The sequence below is a fragment of the Macrosteles quadrilineatus genome, unplaced genomic scaffold (genome assembly GCF_028750875.1).
Source record: "Macrosteles quadrilineatus isolate MER2022 unplaced genomic scaffold, UCM_ALF_1.0 Scaffold_5__1_contigs__length_97177068, whole genome shotgun sequence".
Lineage (NCBI taxonomy): Eukaryota > Metazoa > Arthropoda > Insecta > Hemiptera > Cicadellidae > Macrosteles > Macrosteles quadrilineatus.
In genome coordinates this window covers 9,730,940-9,752,336 of record NW_026542598.1, presented here as the reverse complement: position 1 = coordinate 9,752,336, position 21,397 = coordinate 9,730,940, and the positions used below count along the sequence as shown (strand labels likewise).

At 35.9% G+C, this 21,397-nt stretch overlaps 2 protein-coding genes across 2 annotated transcripts in view; one reads left to right on the top strand and one right to left on the bottom strand.

Moving 5' to 3' along the window:
• LOC128995320 (oxidative stress-induced growth inhibitor 1-like) overlaps positions 1–7,296 on the top strand; it is a 48,338-nt gene extending 41,042 nt beyond the window's left edge. Inside the window, exons 6-9 of the mRNA XM_054420304.1 lie at positions 1,599–1,836; positions 2,496–2,662; positions 3,535–3,756; positions 4,897–7,296. Coding sequence (XP_054276279.1) covers positions 1,599–1,836; positions 2,496–2,662; positions 3,535–3,756; positions 4,897–5,091 — 822 coding nt within the window. The 3' untranslated portion in view covers positions 5,092–7,296. The remainder of the gene's footprint in view (positions 1–1,598; positions 1,837–2,495; positions 2,663–3,534; positions 3,757–4,896) is intronic.
• Positions 7,297–9,464: 2,168 nt separating this feature from the next.
• LOC128994597 (syntaxin-16-like) lies at positions 9,465–20,625 on the bottom strand. The gene is made up of 6 exons (XM_054419258.1): positions 20,001–20,625; positions 17,533–17,781; positions 16,276–16,441; positions 14,355–14,494; positions 12,645–12,800; positions 9,465–10,539 (listed from the first exon to the last, which is right to left on the bottom strand). Exons 1-6 carry the CDS (start codon positions 20,079–20,081, stop codon positions 10,357–10,359), a joined length of 975 nt encoding a protein of 324 aa, XP_054275233.1. The 5' UTR covers positions 20,082–20,625; the 3' UTR covers positions 9,465–10,356.
• Positions 20,626–21,397: the final 772 nt, after the last annotated feature.

Sequence of the window (21,397 nt, the reverse complement as noted above, 5' to 3'; positions counted from 1 at the left end):
CTTCGTGTAAACAATTCAGGCCAATTGGCAAGCCAATTGGCCCGCCAACTGTCCCGAAATTCAGTTGTCTCCGGGAGTAGACTGAGGACAATGAGCTGGGCCCAGCGAGGCCCTTACCCCTCAAAAACCCAGTTGTCGTGACAATTGGCGCCGTGTAAACGGTGTAGAGGCCAATAGCACTGTCTTGTCTTTTAGCAGTAGTACCCTGGTTCACTGTAAAATGCCTGGGCAAGTGTTGGCCACGTGTGAACAGGTTTTCGTTCAACTTGCCTGGCCTACGACAATTCCAAAACCACGTGATGCCAATTGGCAAAGACAATTGTCTCGCCAACTGGCATCGTGTAAACCCGGCTTTACAGTAGAATGTGTAGTTTGAGTAGTGGTTAAGTCGGGTTTACACGATGCCAGTTGGCGAGACAATTGTCATGAGACAACTGACTGGCTTGAAATTACTGGCTTCGTGTAAACACTTCAGGCCAATTGGCAAGCCAATTGGCCCGCCAATTGTCCCGAAATTCAGTTGTCTCCGGGAGTAGACTGAGGACAATGAGCTGGGCCCAGCGAGGCCCCCCACCCCTTGAAAATCCAGTTGTCGCCCCAATTGGCGCCGTGTAGACGGTGTAGGCCAGTCCAGTAGCGCTGTCTTGCCTCCTTACCTGGCACTGGCAGTAGTACATGTAGTACACTAGATCCCTTGCGTCACTTGAAGCGTGTGTTGTGTTGTTGTTTTGTTTCTTACTAGCAAAAATGGGACCAAAGTGGAATGATGACATGTATTTAAAATCATCCAACTATCCAAAGAACAAAGGTGTCTGTGGGACCAACAAGATGAATTATACAGAGACAAAAATGCTCGACAGACGGCTCACACCACAATTTCGGAAAATTTAAACGTCCAAGGATTTGGTGTAGCTGAGGTAAAAGCAAAAATCAAGGCTTTTCACGGTACGTTTAACATTGAGATGGGTAAACTGAAAAAAGTGCCAAGTCCGGATGTGGATCAGCTGATGTATATCCCTCAATTGCCTAGGCAATTGTCGGCCACGTGTGAACAGGTCCGCGTTCAACTGGACTGGCCTACGACAATTCCAAAACCACGTGATGCCAATTGGTAAAGACAATTGTCTCGCCAACTGGCATCGTGTAAACCCGGCTTTAGCGTTTAAGACTTCGGTACGAGAGAGTTAGGTTCAATCCAATAAAAACTAGGGGTTATGACTGCTTTCCCTCAAATATTTTATGTGATTCTTTATTTCAATGTGCCACTGATGTGGACACAAAAAAAATTAACTGTTCAATGTTTTAATTCCTGTAAAATCTCGATTTCATGTTTTCTAGATTGTCTATAGCCATCTCTGACTTTGTAAAACAATAATTGGTATTCTATATTAAATCGAATTCTGCTAGGCGAAAGAAATGTTTTTTGTTAGTATTCCAAATACTGTGTGAAATTAATTTCAATATGCTAACTTTGTAACCTGACTAGTGACTGCAAACAAAAGTGTTCTTAAAAGTTTGACTGAAGCCCTTATTTACATCTAAAATTTCAATGTGTCAAAATATTTGTGACATGAAATTGATTAAAGCTGCTTTTCCAGAAGAAGGATTGCTCGTGTGCGTCAGCGCAGTGGTCGGTGGAAGGTTACGACACTGAGACCCACAAGCCATTCAGCTATGTCTGTCGCTCTGTCGTGATGGCAACAGGGTCAACAGACCAGCCGAACAGACTCTGCGTACCTGGGGAGATGGATAACACGTCGTGGGTGTTCCATGACTTGGCTGCTTTTGAGAAGGCTCTCGCGCAGTTTGTCAAGGACAACCCGGGAATCAAGGATGGTGAGTAACTGGGATAGTTATAAGGTGTTATGGTATATAGTTTTATCTTATGTTTATTTCTTCCACAGTTAGAAAGAAATAATAATTTTGAATCAATTAGAATAATAAAATTTATGAAATGAAAAACTACTTCATTTAAGATACAAAGCAACAGTAGTATATGCAACCAAATTGCTTAACCTGTAAAACTTGAATAAAAATATTCACTTGAATGAATTAAAATAAATAAAATATTTTACAAACATGATGAAATCAAAATATGTATAGTCCTTCCCTTAAAAAAATTACATAACACATTTAATTGTTAAACAAATGGAACTGTTGCAAAAGATCCATAATCTCCAGAGCAAATTATATTTTATAATGTTTTATTAGAAGCGCCTGCTGCAGGGTTGCCACCTGAGGTCAGGAAAAAATCGGGACATTGCCCCCCTCCCTCCCGCATCAACATAGGCTTAAATACTGGCATAAGGAACCAGAATCGGGACGGGTGGCAAGCCATAGGGCTACATCTAAAAAAATCTCATTCTCCAACACACTTCACCTTAAAACACTTACCCGAATATAAATAAGTAATTATATAAATATAAATATAAATCGTAAACCCGAATATAAATATAAATCAGTAGGCATTGCAGTAATCTGATCTCTCTGTATAGGTTCTCGCAGTGTCGACCCAGTCTGTGTAGTTGGTGCTGGACTCAGTGCGGCAGACGCAGTGTTGGCTTGCAGGTTCCACTCGGTTCCACTGATCCATGTTTTCCGACGCAGTGGAATCTCCCCTGAACACGCTTTACCTGAGAACATGTATCCTGAATACCACAAGGTAGTTACTACACACCAGTTCTTACACTATTAAATTATAAATGAAGACTTGTACTGAATGAGTTGCATGTTGGATTCTAACTGTCTCACCAAACATGTTCATTTATGTGTTGCAAGTGTTCTATATTGAATAAAGTTTGCTTAGGTGATAAATGGTTTAGTCCAAACTAACGTAACACTGTAGAATGAATGGGCCATTGAGTACATTTTTTATGTGACTATTTTAATCACAGATAAAAAATATAAACCTGCTTTTGTTTGAATTGTAAAAAAAAAATTAAAACTATGATTTAGTGTGGGGACTTAACTATTCTCTAATTGACTTCAAAAATGAGTTTGTTTATTGTATTGTGTATATAGATAGCAGATGACTTGACATTCTCACTCCTTTAAGCTCACTTCTCTGTTTGCACTAATACGATTCACAAACTGACTTATGGAAAGCAAAGTTTATCATATTGTGAAATCAAATTAACCTATCACAGTTACAGTAAAAGTAAGTGTGTCTTAATTAATTGTGGTGTCTTAACTAATTTGTGAGTAACAAAAATAGGTTTCGAGCTTGTTAAATTTTATGCCCATGATGCCAAAGTGGTAAAGTATCAGCTCAATAGTTCTTTCAGTTTTTGTACGCTTTTGTAAGAAACTATTGGAAATACAGTATGTTTGTTCTGTGAATATCTTAGACCTAGGTAGCTGAGTGGATATAGTGCTCGCTCAGTATCAGTTTAATCTTGAGAGAAGTCTAAATCTTTAACATTTGTCTAAGCTGTCCTTGATTATTGGGATTTTATTAAAATGATCCTGACTAAGGAACCAGCTGATCTTAGGCATGTTCTTGGGTGTATGAATCTAATCTAATCCTTGCTGCAGGTCCGTGAGATGATGAATGCAGGAGGTCGAGGGTACGCAGGCTACGAGGCCTACCCTCACCACCGAGTCACTCACATCGCCTCCGACAGCCACAAGGTGTCCATCAGTTCACCTTCAGGCCACCAGAGTGTGCTACAAGCCTCGCTCATGGTCATCCTCATAGGATCTCGTCCGGACTTGTCGTTCCTCCCAGCGGAGTTCCACGACGGTCAGACTCTCGCAGTAAGTGTACAATTTTCATTACTTGGAAGTTTTAAATTTGTTCATCATATAGTTTTATGAGAAAATCTTCAAGTATTGGTACTTTAGAAACTTTAATATTGAATTTTAGTTCAGGCGTTCTCCACTGCAAGTCAGTTAGTGATGTACCAATTATCAATTATTTAAGATGGGGACTCCACTATGTGCGTATTTTAACCCAAATATGAGAATGATGAGTGGCGCGATCTTGTAGTCTTATTAGTGACTAAGGCCGACATGTTCCTTAGACTCAGCTGTTAATTAATAGCCCATACAGCCTATGGCAAGTAAGGGACCTACAGTTTATGATGGAATCCAAACCACATTATTCCTTGTTATTAACAAATTGGTCTAATTATCAGGATAGTACTGCGGATAGTCGTAGTACCCACTAGCGGGGACGTTAATCCACACCCGGGAGCATCGCATCCACAGTGCATGCATATAAATATCCTATATATATATGATCTAAACAGGCAATGTATCATTTTCTTGATAATTATTTTGACACCATTGATCCATATAGCCAAACTGACTTTTGTTTTTCATCCAGGAAAGTAGTTTAGTTCAGTATTGTTATTGTGAACAAAATTATTTAAGTATATAATTAGAGTTGCATCTCTTTCAAAATATTATAAAATATTTTAAAGCTTCACTACACTTGAGGGCTTTTTCTTATTTATTTGACCCAAACCCATTAAAATCCCTGAACAGTTTTTTTATCTATGTTGGATAGTTGTTTTGTAAGAGTTCCTTTAGTAATTCAAAGATTGCCACCCTAATGAAAAGTTAATACACTTTATGACAGGCTTAAAACTGGGCCCTGTTGTCCGTGATCATAAGGCTTCAGTTCCTGACCAAAGGATTAAGTGTTTAGTAACAAAGCATTCCTGTGAACTGTGATACTACACAAGAGATACAATAGCTAACAACAAGTTGTCCTTTAAGCTTAAGCATGGTTAAAACGTTGGCAGATTCAACATAATTCAGTACTAAACTACAAAACACTCTGTCAGTGGCTTCGGCTTGTGTTTGTTTTCATTCTGACTACAACTTATGGGAATGGAATGTGTAGCTATCCATTTTCAAAGATTAAATTCTAACCTTAAATTTTTGTGACAGGTGGACCCTGAACAACCGCTGGACTGTCGATCCAACCCCCTCGCAGTCGACCCTTGGACACACAAGGTGTTAGGTGTGGGTGAGGGAGTGTATGCGGCCGGACCATTGGTAGGTGACAACTTTGTACGCTTCCTCCTGGGCGGAGCAACTGCCATCACAGGCGACCTCCACAGACGAAGGAAGCAGACGACGTGACGAGATACAAGCGAAAGACGCTTGTTGGTGTAGCACCATCTGTGATGTACATGGTATTGCCTCAGTTTTAGTCTAGGTCTCAAAGCATTTGTATACAAAATTAGTGTTAGGATTAGTTTAGTTTTCAAAATTTGTTATTTTATCCACAACGTAATGTGTTATACAGAATTTTTTTAATTTAAGACCTAAAGAAATCTCAGATATTTTTTACAACAATTTGAAAATACATATAGCCTATGTTGTTACTCTTGAAAGTGTAGGATTTTAACTGTACCTGCTAAAAAAATTACAAAAAAGAGTTTTAAAAAGTTATGAGAACAGTAATAAATTCTCTCTTTGCATTAGTTTTCCTTCAATCCATATTGAATAGTCTATGAAAAAAGAAATATTAGATTATATCAAATCATTTTTCCTTAACAACTGAGTTGTTGTCTTAACTCTTAATCAGCATAAATGTATGAACAAATTAGAGGTATGGACGGTGATGTAAATATTGAGGATAGCGTAGGATGTATATAAACTGTGACTAAGGCCCTGTGATAAAAAAGATTGACAACTTATATTAATGTTTGTTACAATGCTGTATTATTTATTTAGACATATTAAAAATACTGTGTATTCAATTAATATGATTTGTAGCTTTTTTTAACTAAATTTTGTGAACATCAATATGAAGTATAGGCTAGATAAAAAAAAATGTTACTTTATTAGTGATTATATAGATGAAATAATCTGTTACTTTTTGACTTTTAGAATTACATAGAATTACATGAACAATTTTTTAAATTTTTGTTAATTTTATAGGAAGAAACTTTAATAATATTTGCAAGTAGGCTAAGCATTTAAAGTCATACCATTATATTTTTAAAATATACCCTTAACTGAAGATAAACTATGGTTTAAAGTCTAATGAAATATCAATTTATAGATTTTTATTTTCATTATTATTAATTTTATATTTATTGTTAAGTTTAAATAAATCGGTATGTTGTATTTTTTCTATGATCTGCTTTTTATATTAAAAACTAGGTATTACAAAACAAAACTTACTGTAATTTATTTTGTCTTATACTTTTTACTATTTTTATACTCTGTTAACAATAAATCAAATAATATTTAGAAAAATTTTCTTAAGTGTCTATAAGTGTTCTGTTTTAAGAGAGAATGCAAATTGTTATGTAGTTGCGATAGCTTAACTGAGAAATGTTTTTTTTTCTTCAAGAAAGGTGTTTCATAGGTTACTGATAAAAAGGTTTCAGACGGAATTTTCAAAGGAATAAAACCCCAAGTATTATTACCTGATAAGCTAAACAAAAAGATAAAACCATATAGAATGTATGAAAGTATACAAACGGTTAAACCTCCTAAAATAGACTTGTTGAAAACATTATATTTGTTGGAAATTGTGTAATATAAATTGCCTGAAACATGTTTTAAATGCCAGTTCTTGTAAATTATGACAACATTTTTGTGCTGTATTTTTCCAATTTTATGATTTCAATAACAAGAGTGTGTTTCAATTAAATTGTCATTTATTTATTGCCGTGTATAAATAAATAAATAAATGTTAAAAGTAAAATACTAAATTAATAGTTAGCAACTCAACTCATTACAGAATTACATAACTGTAAAAATAAACATGTATCCAGCTAAAAAAACTAACAACAGTCAAATTGGAAATTTTGTTTAGCTCATTTGCTGGAAAGCTGTTCATCATTGAGGTGGTCAATTAAAGTAGTATTTATAAAAAATAATCATTCAACTCTACGTTTTCTTCAGTATTGAATCTCTTTGCTTTAAATACACTCACATTCATTTGAAAAGCTTCTTGAAATGAACCTAGACAAACAATGACTCATAGAAACCGGGGTTATACGGCATCAAAAAGAAATCTCTAAACCTAAACTAAAAGAGTTCTTGAAAGTATACTCAAACTATTTGTTACTATTATTTTTTATTATTTTTGTACAGATGATTTAAAAATGCATTTCACAAGACACGTACAATATCCAACATTTATTAAGAAATTTGTTAAAGAATATGAGGAATGGAGGAGGAAATTCTAATTGTATTTTGTATCCATCATTCCATTGAGCTATGCTATTTTGACATGACAAATTGGAATATGATGTTTAATTTATAAGAAAAAAAATGTTGACTTATTTATCTATAAAATTTTTATTCAATAAATTCAATTTATAACTATCATAGATTATTATTTACCCTTTTCACCAAGCACTAACCAGTAGTCTGTGGCAAACAAAAAGCTTTGCTGCTACATAAATGCTTTCATACTTTCATTGCAATGTCCCTTGCAATTCAAACCTTACATAATGTGTCGAATTACAGTGGTTGACAATGACAATAATTGCTAACCATTTTTACAGCTTTCATGAAGGAAAATAACATTGATTAAAAACATCAATCATATTATCATACTAATCCTACTAATATTATAAATGAGAAAGTTTGGATGTATGGATGTATGTTTGTGACAAGTAAACGCGGAAAATACTGTTCGGATTGGGCTGAAATTTGGCATGATGATAGCTCACATTCCCGATTAACATATAAGCATATTCTTATCTCAAAAATCCTTTCGGGCTCCGCCCCCAGTGGCTCTGTAGTTCCCCATGTTAACCTTATGAATATTCATAATTAACAAATTTAGCCAGCTGTCTCAACTAAAAGAGTTGGTTCTATTATATGCAAAAGCATTAAACATTTATAAGATTTACCAACAGGGTGCAGCACTATTATTTTTTTCAGCAACAAAAAACTGTGATACGCAATGAGAACTGTTGTCAAAGTAGGATTTTTATTACAGTTATATTTTTTTTTCATGAATAATTTGTGATATTTTGCAAATTTTTAATAATCTATCTTTCTTTATTGTGTAGGTGAAGTGGTAGAACATTATGGCTATGGTAGATGTGTAATACTATAGCATACCGTAAATTTGAGGAAGCCAATTTTCTCAACCCGTGTCTTCTCACATTGCAAACGCAAAGTTCGAGTATAACTGCATTTATACTTATTTTCCAACCCCGTACGAAGGACGTACCCTGCTAGTATTATTTTAAATAAATGTGAAAGTTTGTGTGTTTGTATGTATGTTTGTTTGTTTGTTTTAAGTTCAATCACACATTAACAACTGGTCGGATTGGGTTCAAATTTGGAATGATGATATCTTACTTTCCCGATTAACATATAGACATATTCTTATCTCAAAAAACCCTTTTGGGCTCCGCCCCAGTGGCTCTAGAGTTTCCCATGTTAACTTCATGAGTATCCATATTTAAACGGAATTAAAGAATTTTATCAGCTGTATTACACACAAGTTGGTTCTATGAATTCAATAGCATTAAAAGATTAAAGGTTTACCAACAGGGTGCAGCACTATTAATTCTTTTTGCATTTATGACAAGAGCTAATTTGAACCAAGCAGTAACAAAAAGCTGTTATACACAATGAAAACTGTCAAAGTAGGATCCTGTTTACAGGTATTTCTTAAGTTTTTGATTTATAAATAATTTGTGATATAGTGCGAGTAGTTGGAAATTTACTTTTACTTTTTCCCCCTATACTATAGTATATGGAGAAAGTATTGTTTTCGTCAAAATTTTCGAGTTTGAGTTTTGAGTGGATGGATTCGTTTTGGGTCCCCCTGGACCCAAAAAAGTGGTTTTCGAAGTGACGTCTGTGTGTCTGGATGTGTACAGAGCTAGGGACTACACCTGTGGTCCGATTTCGATGAAATTTGGTATGGAGGTTCTAATCCATGGTATCTCCTGGCGTTTTTTTCATTTTTTTTTTAATTTTGATTTTTAATGGGGATTTTCCCTTAAAAACCCATAAAAAAATGGAAAAATCGGATTTTCTCAAAAATGGCCCGAACGATTTTGATAAAAATTTAGTATGTTACAGTCCTTTAAGTTCTGAACAAAATCGTACAAATTCCATTTCCGTATGTTTACTCTCACCGCTTACACATGATAAAGGTTGTTGACAAACTTATGGGAGAAAGTATGTGTCAGAATGCTGATACCGTTTATTTTCTATTGTTTAGGTGCAAAGGTAGAACATTATTATGGCTATGGTAGATGTTTCATACCGTAAATTAAAAGAACCAAATTTTCTCCAACCGTGTCCTTCTCTTATTGCAAATTCAAAGCACGAGTATAACTGCAATAAGCATTTTATACTTACGCCAACCCCGTACGAAGGACGGGTACTCTGCTAGTTTTTCATAAAATTATAAATAAAAACAGTTCTGGAAACATTGAAAAGAAATATTTAGGAAACAAGTGTTTGGGATATAATCAATTTTGAGACTTTTTACATAGAAAAAGTTTTACTCATAAAAACTCAGGGTTCAATATAACATTATGCATTTGATTAATTATAAATAGATTTTAAAACCATATATTTTATAACAAATAACAATGTTAAAATGAGGGAAATAAAAATTAGGAACATTATATTTACAATACTGTACATAAAAAATAACCAAAATAAATTACAGCATTAAAGTATGCCCTGGATGTATTTTGTTCTCTGTCTACTGAACATTTAAGTAATTATTGACTAGCCATGTGATACCATTGACTTTAGATACCACAAGTAGGATTTTCACCATATGTGAAATCTGTAGCCTGAAGTACCATTGACCATACACAGAGTAGACTTCCCATTCAAGTAACATTTGAAGCTCTCTGTAAAGTCAATGCTAGTACCTTTAGGCTTGAGTGTGTTAATGTTGACAAAAATATTTCTATGTTTTTTTACAGTAGATTAAAACTGTGCTCAATATTTTTGTTATAATACCATAGAACAAGTAGTATTTCACATAAATAAGTACATTCGAAATTTATAATTTTATAGGTTATACAATCACTAGAAATAAAAAGGCCCCTATGATCCTGCGTTATTGATCAACACAACACAAAATTGACTTCCTCTGATCCATAAGCATTATAAATGTATAAGGGAGCATGAGATATATTTTATCAATGGTGATACATATTATTATAATAAACTCACTTAAATACTTATAAAACCGGGTTTCAAACCTAAATCAACAAAATAATTTTAAATCTAAAATCAACTTAGCTATAATAAACATATGAAAGACTTTGATTCAACAAATAATAATATATACATGCACTTTTGGTTATCAACAACACAATAATGACTTGAGCTAAGCAAGATACGAAATAAACATGGCATCATTGAATACTAAAGCTTGGCTTCTATAAGTACAAGTTAAAACTTGGTGATAATAAGTATAAAAGTCAGGAGCATAGTCACCACACTCAACACTAGGATGCACATCATCTTGCGGTTCTTCCTGTGATACAAGTCAGCCTTCTGGAGTTGTTGATAGCCTTCGTGTACTTGTACCTGGGCCTGCTCTATGTTGTAGTCAATCCTGTCGAGCACTGTGCCCTGGAACAAGCAATAGAGGCACGTCCAAGTAAAGTGGATAGATACCAACGATACAAAACTAATATAGCTCAATAACTCAATTATCTATTATTACTTATTTAATACGCAAGCAGGTTTTTTGTGACAATTACTCCAACAAAACTACTGAACCGATTGACATGTTTTTGGTGTCATTGTAAAGAGCGTAACGTGAAGTTGTGCAGGAAACTTTCTTTTTAGGGAAATAAATAGAGAGTGAGGCCCTGGGGCCCTTTAAAGTTTCGTATTTCTCCATAAGATTAACATGGGAAACAAAAATTGTTATGAAACTCCAGCTGCTGACAGAAAGTAAAAGTGAGAAGAAGAACGTATGTTAATTGTAAACAGTCAATGCGTTTGCTACAAACATTTACTGACTTGGTTGAAATGTTATATTTACTATTTGAATTTGGGTTGGCGTAAATATTACAATGGAAAAAAGCGAGAGAGCCTAGATAAAATGACATAATCTGTGATGTAGGCCTACATCTTGAGTATTTCCATATTCTTTGAGTCGAATCTTTATAAAGTCATTAGAAATTATGACTGTTATTCGTTTTAAAATAACACCTGTAATTATAAGCAATTGCTCGAATTCGAGCAACAGGGTCACTAGTTAAACCAAAATAGCCAGTACAAAATTTGCATTAGTCATGTCAATCTTTACAACTAAAATTAAAAATAAACAATGTGGCTTCAATAAAACTAGTAGAACTATATGTTTTTCCATTTTCAAGAGTAAAATGTGCAGTCTGAGTCTGATGTATGTAAAAGAGACGGATTGGTAGATTGTCTTTGACTTACAGTACACCAGAGTTTCTGAAATTCAAACCCCAATAATGCAAACCTCTGGTTAACCTAAACCAAATGAAATTAAAAACTACGCAATTTTGGTATGTTCTGAAATACCAACCAGGATGTCCAGCCGATCAGAAAACTGGGAATGTGTGGATTTTAGATGACCGGAAAAAAGTCTGAATTTCAAATGGAAGCTGGAAATTTGGAACCATTGAAAATTGCCATCGTCTATTTATGATGATTATATGATTTAAAAATTTAGTCTATTCATAAATGGTGTTCTGTTGGTTATCTTTTAAGGTCACGGAGATTTCCGCAATTGTGGTGTTGTGATTAAAGAAGCAAATGAGCAAAATATGACAATTTTTATCTTTAAACTACATTGTTTTATCAATTACAAACTTAATTGCTTTTGCTAATACAAGGGATTTATCCTAGTGTGTTGAACATCCAAGCCTTGATTTAATTAAGTTGTCCTTGGACCATTGTAAATCACTTTAAAGCATGGGATGAAATGAGCAATTGCAGCGGTGCCAAATAATATTTTACAATAAAATGTTCAACAACCTTCGATTTTCAACAATAAAGGATGTCCAAGCTGAGGATACCTTGTGTGGTGTATAAAAAGATGCGATTAAATCTGGTGATTGGACCACATTGAAGAAAACTGCATTTGTTGAGGAAAGAGGTAATTTGGTGCTTCATTACAACTTGATTTTCCACGGTACTAGATTTGCCCGACATGGCTTGCCAAGTTTTAAGTTCTGATAACAACCCAATCAATTCGAGAGAAATCAGGGAGTTTGCTAAGGAATGCCACTTTGAACTGATTATTTTCAGCTCGTTGTTTCCGCAAATCAATGGACAGGCTGAGCGTGCAATTAAAATTGCTAAAAACATTCTGAAGAAAAATCAAGATACTTATTAGCATATCGTTCTACTCCACTAAGCTGTGTTTACAGTCCTGCTGAGCTTCTTTTTAGTAGGAAAATCAGAAGCACTGTTCACTGTTTAGACGAATCATTGGAGCCTCAGTGGCCAGACTTGGAAAATATTAAGACAATGGACAGCTCAGAGAAAGTAAAACAGAAGCAAAACTACAACAAAAAACACCGTGTAAAAGAGCTACGAGTTTTGATCGCAGAAGAAAAAGAGTGGGTGTCTAACCTGAAGCAATATGGACAAATTGCAACATTTCTTGTATAGAACCTATTAAAACAAGTGAATAATATGCAATGTATAAGCGAATACAACTTGATTGACTCATTACTATCTCTAGTGTTACTAACCTGATCGGCGACCATGTGGGCCAGATCTTTGAAGATGTCGTTGAGATCCACAATTGACTTGACTATCTGCCTCACCTCCGCCTCCCGATGTTCCGCTCGTCGAGTGTTCTCCTCCTCTAGTAGTAGTAGTTGGGTTTGTGTTTGTGTTAATCCTCCCTACAGAACACAGAAAATTTATATCAGCTTTGTCGGTTTAGAGATTTGACTTTAGTTTTTGACATAACACTACAATTCTTGCTAACTCGAACCTTGATATACAATTCTTTTGATATTTAAAATTATTTACAATCCCTGTGTAAACCATTCTTGGTAAAATAAATAAATAACAATACATGATTATATTACTAAAAATAATTTTATATATTTTACCTCCATCTCAAATTACATAAAAACTATCACAACTCAAATTTCAAAAGGTAAGTCAATTTCAACATGCACCACAAGTCGAAGTTGACTTTTATATCGAACATATAATAGGTTTCTCTTCAAAAGGAACAAAAAAAAAAACGACTTTCCAGGGGCGAGTTGCGAAGACAGAGGATAGCAGATGCTTTAGCTAAAGGCAAAAAGGTGCAATCCAGAAGTAAGAGGAGGCTAACGTGGGCTGCCAAGTACCCGAACCCTGCTCCCTGCAAAGCCAGATCCTCCGGGAACCAGGATGCTGGGAAAAAAGCAGGGCGAGGTTGGCACCCCCAAAGCTGACTCTAGTGAAGCCTCCGGGAAGAAAGATGGAATGAGGGGGCGAGAGCACCTGACACATGAGGATGTCTGGGGCAAGGAAAAGAAGACGAGGACGAAAGAGGGAGAGGGCTCGGGTGTTTCACAGAGAACACCGGTACCCACACCTATTCGGAGACAATGTCTGTGGAGAAGATGGTCATCGTCAAATCTGAACACCCGGACAGGAAACGGATGGAGGCTGAAGCCAACAAAATCAAGGGGGAGCTGTCCAGGTGGGCCATTCGTGGCAAAGACGTCAGGATAAGCAGCTGCCATCTTAAAGGCCTTGGTGGTTGGCTGTGCCAACGCAGCCATAAAGGATTGGCTGGTCAAGCAAGTTCAGGAGCTGAGTCCCTTCGGGGAAATCTCACTACAGCTTGCCCCAGCCAGAGACCTTGTGAAAGCTGTGAATGTATCAGCGTTTGTTCCCACCTCAACAGGGGCAATGACCAAGAAGGACATGGTGCAAACCCTGACGGACAATTCCTGGTCATGATAATGGCAAGATGCAGTCAAAGAGAATGCTGCAGACACCTACCGATGCGATAGCTGCAGATGCCCTTGTGCTGAATATGAAGACCCTGCGGAAGGTGGTTGGCTTTATCAGCGGCCACTGGGTATTCCGCGGACATCTACACAAGATGGGAATTCAAGTTGAAAGCCTCTTATGTAGGAAATGTAGTGTGGAGGAGGAGTCAGCCTTCCACGTTATATTTATGTGCCCAGCCCTACAAGGTCTGCATATGAGATCCCTTGGCCTATTGTCGGGAGATCAAAGGGATAGTCAAAAGGATCTCATGGTTCACTATGGAGACCTGGGATTTGACGGAGAATGAGGACCTGTGAATGAGGGTGCACAATAAGCTGTTCCAGCTGCGATGCAGTCACATGATAACTTGTAAGCCTGACCCTCTGTTAACAAAAAAAGATCCTAAACCATTATTTTCATATGTGAAATTTCACTGGTTGAAACATGGATCAATATAGTACCTGCTGAGCAGTAGATAGGCTGAACGCTCTGTCTAAGTTGTCAAGTTCATTGTCGACCTCCCAGTCTAGATCAGTCTGACGTCCCATTGACATCTCAGAGTCAAAGAACAACCTTGAAGTTTCTTCTCTTGAGTTAATTTCTAAAAGAAAGTACATGCAAGAATAAAATAGGCTACCTGTTCATTGCATATTATATTTTTTTAACGTATTTCCTAAAGTGCTATAGAGCTATTACCATAGGTCTGAAAGTAAAATTTGGACCTCGAACTGATTTACTTTTTTGTTTTTATATCCCTAGAGGCCAAAAACACGATCCATTCAGATTCAAATATATATGTATATACTGTATACCACATTTTTTATGTGTCCGTTAGCATGTTAACTTGAGCAAAAATCACCTGATTATGATGAAATTAGGTATAACTGTTGTACTTTTCTTGTTTATATAATAATAAAAAAAAACACACTTTATTGAAGCAGCAAACCTTCACACCAATCTTATCTAAATAGGGAATAAATCTGACATTCTTAAGGAGATATTTTAGTGAAAATACAATCAGGCACATGGAAATTTGCTACAGTTTTGCTGTGGAGGGTTATTTTTTAATCTGGCCATCTTAATCTCTGTATTTAAGAATCTGCCCAATTCAAAATTAACCCTCCGAGCGTCACTTGTCGAAAAATCGACTCACGACACACTTTGTGTAGTGTCACTTGTCGATTTTTCGACACACGAACATCGTTTACGGCGAAGGCTCTATGACTGACTGAATCGGATTGAACTGGATCGAGTTAGGTATCGTTCTTTTTGTTAGATTCTAAGCTTTCTCCAGAGGTCTGTTTCTAAGCGCTATTCATTTTAGTTCCGAAAATATTGTAGCAGACAGCTGACGTGCGTATTTGTAAACAGCTTGGTTAACCTCGGACCGATGACTGATGTGTTTTATTACGTTTATCCATTGTTTTAGTGTTAAAAATCAAAAGTAGTGATATACGTGGTGCATTATAAGAAGATTTAAGTGATTTTGAAGGGCTGGTTGATGATCCTGAAGAAGTAGGTAGTGATATTGATGTAAATTATCAGCCAGATTCCTAGCTATGGTTAGGCTATGCATTCTTAGCTAAACGCTATGTACTGAAATCTGTTTTTTGCCCATAACTTATTTATTTGCAAATCTACTTCCTTATATTACTATATATTTGTAATCCTCATACAATTTAGAACAAAGTGGCTATTTTCAAATATTTATAGGCCTATAATTTATACAATTTCATTGAGCACAAACTTATTTTTTTTCAATTTTTCCAAAAAATTTTTTTTTTACCTAAAAAAATGTTTTGAAACAAATATTCCTTATGTTTTATGTATGATATTGAAGCCCATGATTTTCCAAACAAAATGGTATATAGAACAGTAGAATTAACATGGTTTTAAGCTTCTCAGATCCGTTTTAATAAAACCTTGGAAATGCGCCAAAAATAGGCGGACATTAAGGCCTAAACTATGGACACTCGGAGGGTTAATTTGGCTAATCAGAGTTCTACTATACGGTAGGCCTACCTCTTGTATACCTAGAGCCCCTAGGTGACTTGAGGACTTAATGAGATACTTTTTAGTTTGCTTGGCTGTTACTTCCACAGTATTATGCGTGATTAAAAATCTCTGCCTCCAACATTAAACAGCAATATTGTATAGAATTGTATCATACTACCACTGCAAAGGGTATGTGTAAATCCTGCCAAAGAATCACCATTTCCATAACGAGGTTTACTTTAGGCCTACATCATTTTAAAGAGATCTACACTAATAAAAGTTGTTCAACACAACACAAACATTACAGCTGATTGAAATTTCAACAAATTCCTACAAAGTACATAAACATGAAATAGGCTAGCCTTATGAGTTGATAAAGACACTTACTTTTTAAATAAGAGCTTTGCAGTTTCCTAAATGAAGTAGAAAGATCTTGCAGAGAAGTGACGAGTGAGGCAGTTACGTTGTTACTCAGCTTGAGCTCCATGTTGGTCGTGGCGTCTGAACTGTGATGGTGAATCTGCTGCACCAGCCGATGAGTGGCAGCAAACATCTGTTTCATAAAAATAAGTTTTATTTACAATGTAGGTTCATCTTATGGTTGCCAGGTAGGGAAGTCCGGTGTACATTTTTCAGGAGCAGAGTTTAAATATTTATATTACTTTTTAAAAACACCAAAAAACTAGGCCATTCTTAATCATTAAAATGTCACCATATAGTAAGTTACATAACAAGTCTAAAAAGTTTGGGAGACACTGCTTTATAGGCTTAATGATCTCTAATAATAGTTGTATGTTGTCTCTTTCTTCAGTGAAAGGAAGAGCCTTATGGCCATAACTTTGCATGGAATAAGTAATTTTTTTTTTAATTTAATTTATTTGATGCTCCCTCATGTCTCCAAATATGCAGAAGAAGATAAGAAAAGAAAGTATATGTCAGCATGTGAGTGCCAAAATGCCTCTTTCACTCCCCTGATAACATCAGTCTGCGGAATCCTAGGCAACAATTTTCAAACATTGATAAGAGCACTAGAACTGAAAGGTTGTCAGAAAAATTGTGTATCCTAAGCCTTACAGTCTTGTAGTTAATTGGATTAGAGTGAGATTGACTTGCTCAATTTTAAGGGCAACGTGCTTAAGAACGCGAAAAAACTGGAGATCTGCTCGAGAATTTGAAAATGGAGCAAGCTGAATGCCCAAATCATGACCAAATACTCTTCTTAAAACATTACGCACCACCACAGTGGCCTTTGCCACAGAAAACGTACTACTATAACCCAGAATGCCAACCGCATGGTAAACAGCATTAAGCGGTTTGAAAGAGCTTTGCCTGTCAATCCGTAGGCAGCGCCACCAGCGTTGCCATGCAATAGCATAGCAACGCTGGTGGCGCTGCCTACGGATTGACAGGCAAAGCTCTTTCAAACCGCTTAATGCTGTTTACCATGCGGTTGGCATTCTGGGTTATAGTAGTACGTTTTCTGTGCCTTTGCCTACGACTAGTGGTTAGTGTATCACAGCTTGGGAAACAATGCTGTTAAGTATTTAAAAAAACACATTTAACCAAACTAACTGTCACCTTTATCTTAAATTTTTAAAGTTAAGGACAAATAAATGAGATTGAAGATAAAAAATAATCACTCACCCTAGAAATTTCCTGCGTGAGTATTTCAATCTGTCTCTCTTCATCAGTTGAGTCATCTAATGTTGGCCTCAGCACATGTTTGTCGTAAAGTGCCTCAAGCTCCTTGAGTTTGTTGCGTAGCCTAGTCATCGCATACTGACTCTCCTCCAGGTTATCCGCCCATATTGGAGGCAATCGTGATGCTTCACTTCGTCGCAACTCAATACCACACTCTAAATCTCCCACTAAGGCCATGCGGTCTGTCATTTGCTAAAAAGGAAGTTGAGGAGTTAAAATTAATCCTTATTAGCCTACAGTATGGAATTAGGCCTACTTATTCCTGAAATGGATTAAATACAAAAAAATAAAAATAGGCTAATCAAAACAAAACATTTACTGGTTAGATCTATAGATAACGTTGAGATAAAAGAGCTTTATGTTTTTCATATTAACATGTCTGTAAAAGATGTGCTTGTTTTAGGCCTACCTATACAGTATGGGTTTATTAGTTATCATTCTAACTGTGACCTAAACCTAACTGTGACTAACTGTTCTAACAGTGACCAATGCTCTACTGTTTGCCGACAATCTAAAAACCTTCCCCGAGATTTCCTCAGTGGAAGACTGGTGCAAAACAGCCTGGATGGAATCAGTCAATGGTGCATCAGTAACAACATGCAGATTAACCCTGAAAAGTGTTCAAGTGTGTCCTTTCATCGTAGCAAGCATCCCCTTTTGACATCTTACTCAATCTCACATGTTGATAACCCAAGAATTACGGGAATAAAGGATCTGGGTGTTTTCTTCCGTCACGATATGGGCTTCTTCGAACACGTTGATGGGATTTGTAAACAGGGCAACAAGATTTTGGGCTTCATCTCAAGATCTACCCGAGGGGTTAACAACCCTGATGCTCTAAGAACGCTATACTGTGCTATGGTGGATGTACGCCCCCCCCCCCCCCCCCCCGTGTGGTCACCCTATACCATTGGCGAAAAAGACAGACTTGAAGCATTGCAGAGGTGTTTCATCCGCTTGGTGGGAGTTCGCAATGCTTCAACAACGTGGATGTCCCTGTTGATTTTCTTTCTTCTGGGCTCCAGCTTGTATTTCTTGCGGTGCACCGAGACATGGCCGACCTCATGCTTCTGCTCAAAATAATCAGAGGTCGTCTATTTTGTCTGTACATCCTGTTAAAAATTTTAAAGTACCGTCTGGCACTAGGAATAGGGAACTCTTCGTCTTAAGACACTACACCAAGTCTTTCGACTTCCACAGCCCACTAGCTCGTCTTGTCTGGATTAGAAACTGTGTTGCTCCAGACTCTGATCTGTTCTGTTACACAATCTCTCACATCAGAAGATGTGCCAAGAAAATCTTCACGCCTTGAAACTGCACGAGCATAAACTAGGCCTACCACCTAATTGCTGTAGATTTTTCACCAATATTTATTTATATTGTCTCTGATGTAGGCAAAATTTGTAGAACTGTATTATTTATGTTTGTTCCTGCATCCATCCTATGTTCTTATATTGTACAACAATTTCACACTGTATTTTTTTATCTCACTCATGCACTTCATACTTCATAGCCTACTTGTTGCCATCTATAACTTTCTATTTATAATTTGAAAATTTATATTGTTAATATTTATTTGTTACTGTTCACTATTTGTTACTGTTCACAATTTGTTACAACTCATTTACTATTTATTTCTGTTAATTTCAAGTTGTAACTTAAATGTACTTTCACTGTAAAGTAGCTAAGTTATGTCATTGGGAAATAAATAAATAAACTTTGTTTGTTTTATTCTAAGTGCGTGTTATGGCCTAAGTGGCCTATAAATAAAGTACCGTAGCCTAACTTTAGTTGATCTGACATTAGCTAAGTAGGTAGCCTTTAAGTTACTTCAATTAAGTTAAGCTCTGGTGTTTTTTTCCTTACTTTGACATGGAATCTAGTCGCATGTTTTCTTGTAGTATTTATCGATTGTTATTGTTACCTAATTCTATCCATTGTTATGCTTGCTATTCAACCAGTTTTTTTTTTCCATTAGCATGTGATGTTAGTCCCTATCTGCCTTTTAATAAATCCTGCAAAAAAACAAAAAAAAAGTAAAAGAGCATGAGAAAAGGCAGAAGGGAAGAAAATTTAATTAGGATCTTTCAATATTGTATCTGATCAGCATGTCAACCCTGTTATGTCAACCCTGTAAAAATGGTGTTATACCGTAAACAAATAAATAAATAAATAAATAACTGAATGGTTAAAACATAAATTTGACAAATTATATAGGCTAACCCAATACTTGTTAGGGGTACATCGATCGATATATCGATTGGTTAGTTAGGTAAGGTTAACCTAACCAATGGTCGCTGATTAAAGTTTCATCAATAGCCTAGGCCTATTTCTAAAAACTCAAATAGGCCTAGCTTAGACGAACAATAACACTTCTACATGCTATGCCATATTAGGACGTCTTAACTTACCTGTTCAGAATATATGTGCCTGTTTTGTGATGCATTGTTACGCATTAACACAAAAACATCTGTTAGAGATCGAGTGGCCATTTCTTCAAAGATTGTTTTGCTAAATTAAACCAACATGTTTTAATATTTTTAGTTTAGAAGCCAGAACCCAAAATCAAAATCACTTCAGTTAGTCCTAGGCTTATGTAGATTTAACATCAAAGCATTGATGACATTCTTGGAACTTAAAACTAGGGTCTAGGTCAAACCCATCGATCTCTTGGTCAAACCTTATTGGTTGTTTCATCGAAACTTAAAAGGAAGATGGCCTAATAAGAGGATACTAATACTATTTTTTATTTTACTTTCACGTCAACTGTCAGGCACTTAACTAGGCCTATAATAGTAGGCATAAACCAAATTTCCACATTGAAGAGTGAATCCAGATGAAATGCCTGTTCTGTGCTTCAGTAGTTCAGTGCACTGATCAGATTAACCGCACATAGCACAGTGGGGTAATTAATTACTAATAAAATATAACAGTGAAACTGTTTATGTTAGTTTTCACTTGGAGTTTGTAATATCACATAACGACAAAATCAAAGTAACCAAATACGCTTAGCCAGCCTGTCGTAACGTAATGCTGAATGCTATAAGCTACATAACATAAACAAGGTGAAGGTGGTAAGGATTAATAAACTATAAACATAACATAGCAGAACAAACAGGATTTGACAATTCGGCTTCGGAAAAAACCAAACACATCCCACACTCAGCTGGTATCCCACCACAAAGCTAAAGCAAAAGCTTCATTAGCCCAACAGTCCAACCAACACCACAGACAAGGGAACAGAGAACAAATAACACCATTGATTATCTCTATTGTAGTGTGAGGTTCAAATGTATTTTATTTATTTGACTTAAAATAGGTGATAACAAATTTAACAATCCATACACAAAGGCAACAGCAATGAATAGCGAGAATTAACAGGAATAAACCATGAATTAATGGTACAATCAACCACAAATGGCAATAAAGAAAAGAATGTGGTAAACAACTGTAAGAAATAACAACGCAATTAAGCAAACTGAAAAAAACATTAAGATAAGAGACAATTTTGCAACTTTTGTTTGCTTAATTTTATTGAGAAAACAATGAGTGCAAAAGATTTAAAATCACAAATAAACTACAACTACCGATAATAGGAATTACAAAATTAATTTAGGTTATGACATGAGTACAAGTTCGCTTTGGCAGGAAGAGAATATCCAAGTCGAACAAAACCAAACCTCGTGTCGGTCCACCCTAGACTGCGAGGATTCCACACAAATCTGTCACACTAAACTAATTTGCAATCAATTGATACATTAGATGCATAAACGAATGGGGGCTGATGTAGATTTATTTCGTCTTACAT

Coding starts and splice junctions, on each gene's coding strand:
- LOC128994597 (XM_054419258.1), bottom strand. CDS start 20,081: ATGGCCACTCGATCTCTAACAGATGTTTTTGTGTTAATGCGTAACAAT. Junction 17,782..20,000: donor GGCACATATATTCTGAACAG/GTAAGTTAAGAC, acceptor CTTCCTTTTTAG/CAAATGACAGACCGCATGGC. Junction 16,442..17,532: donor TCACGCAGGAAATTTCTAGG/GTGAGTGATTAT, acceptor TTTATGAAACAG/ATGTTTGCTGCCACTCATCG.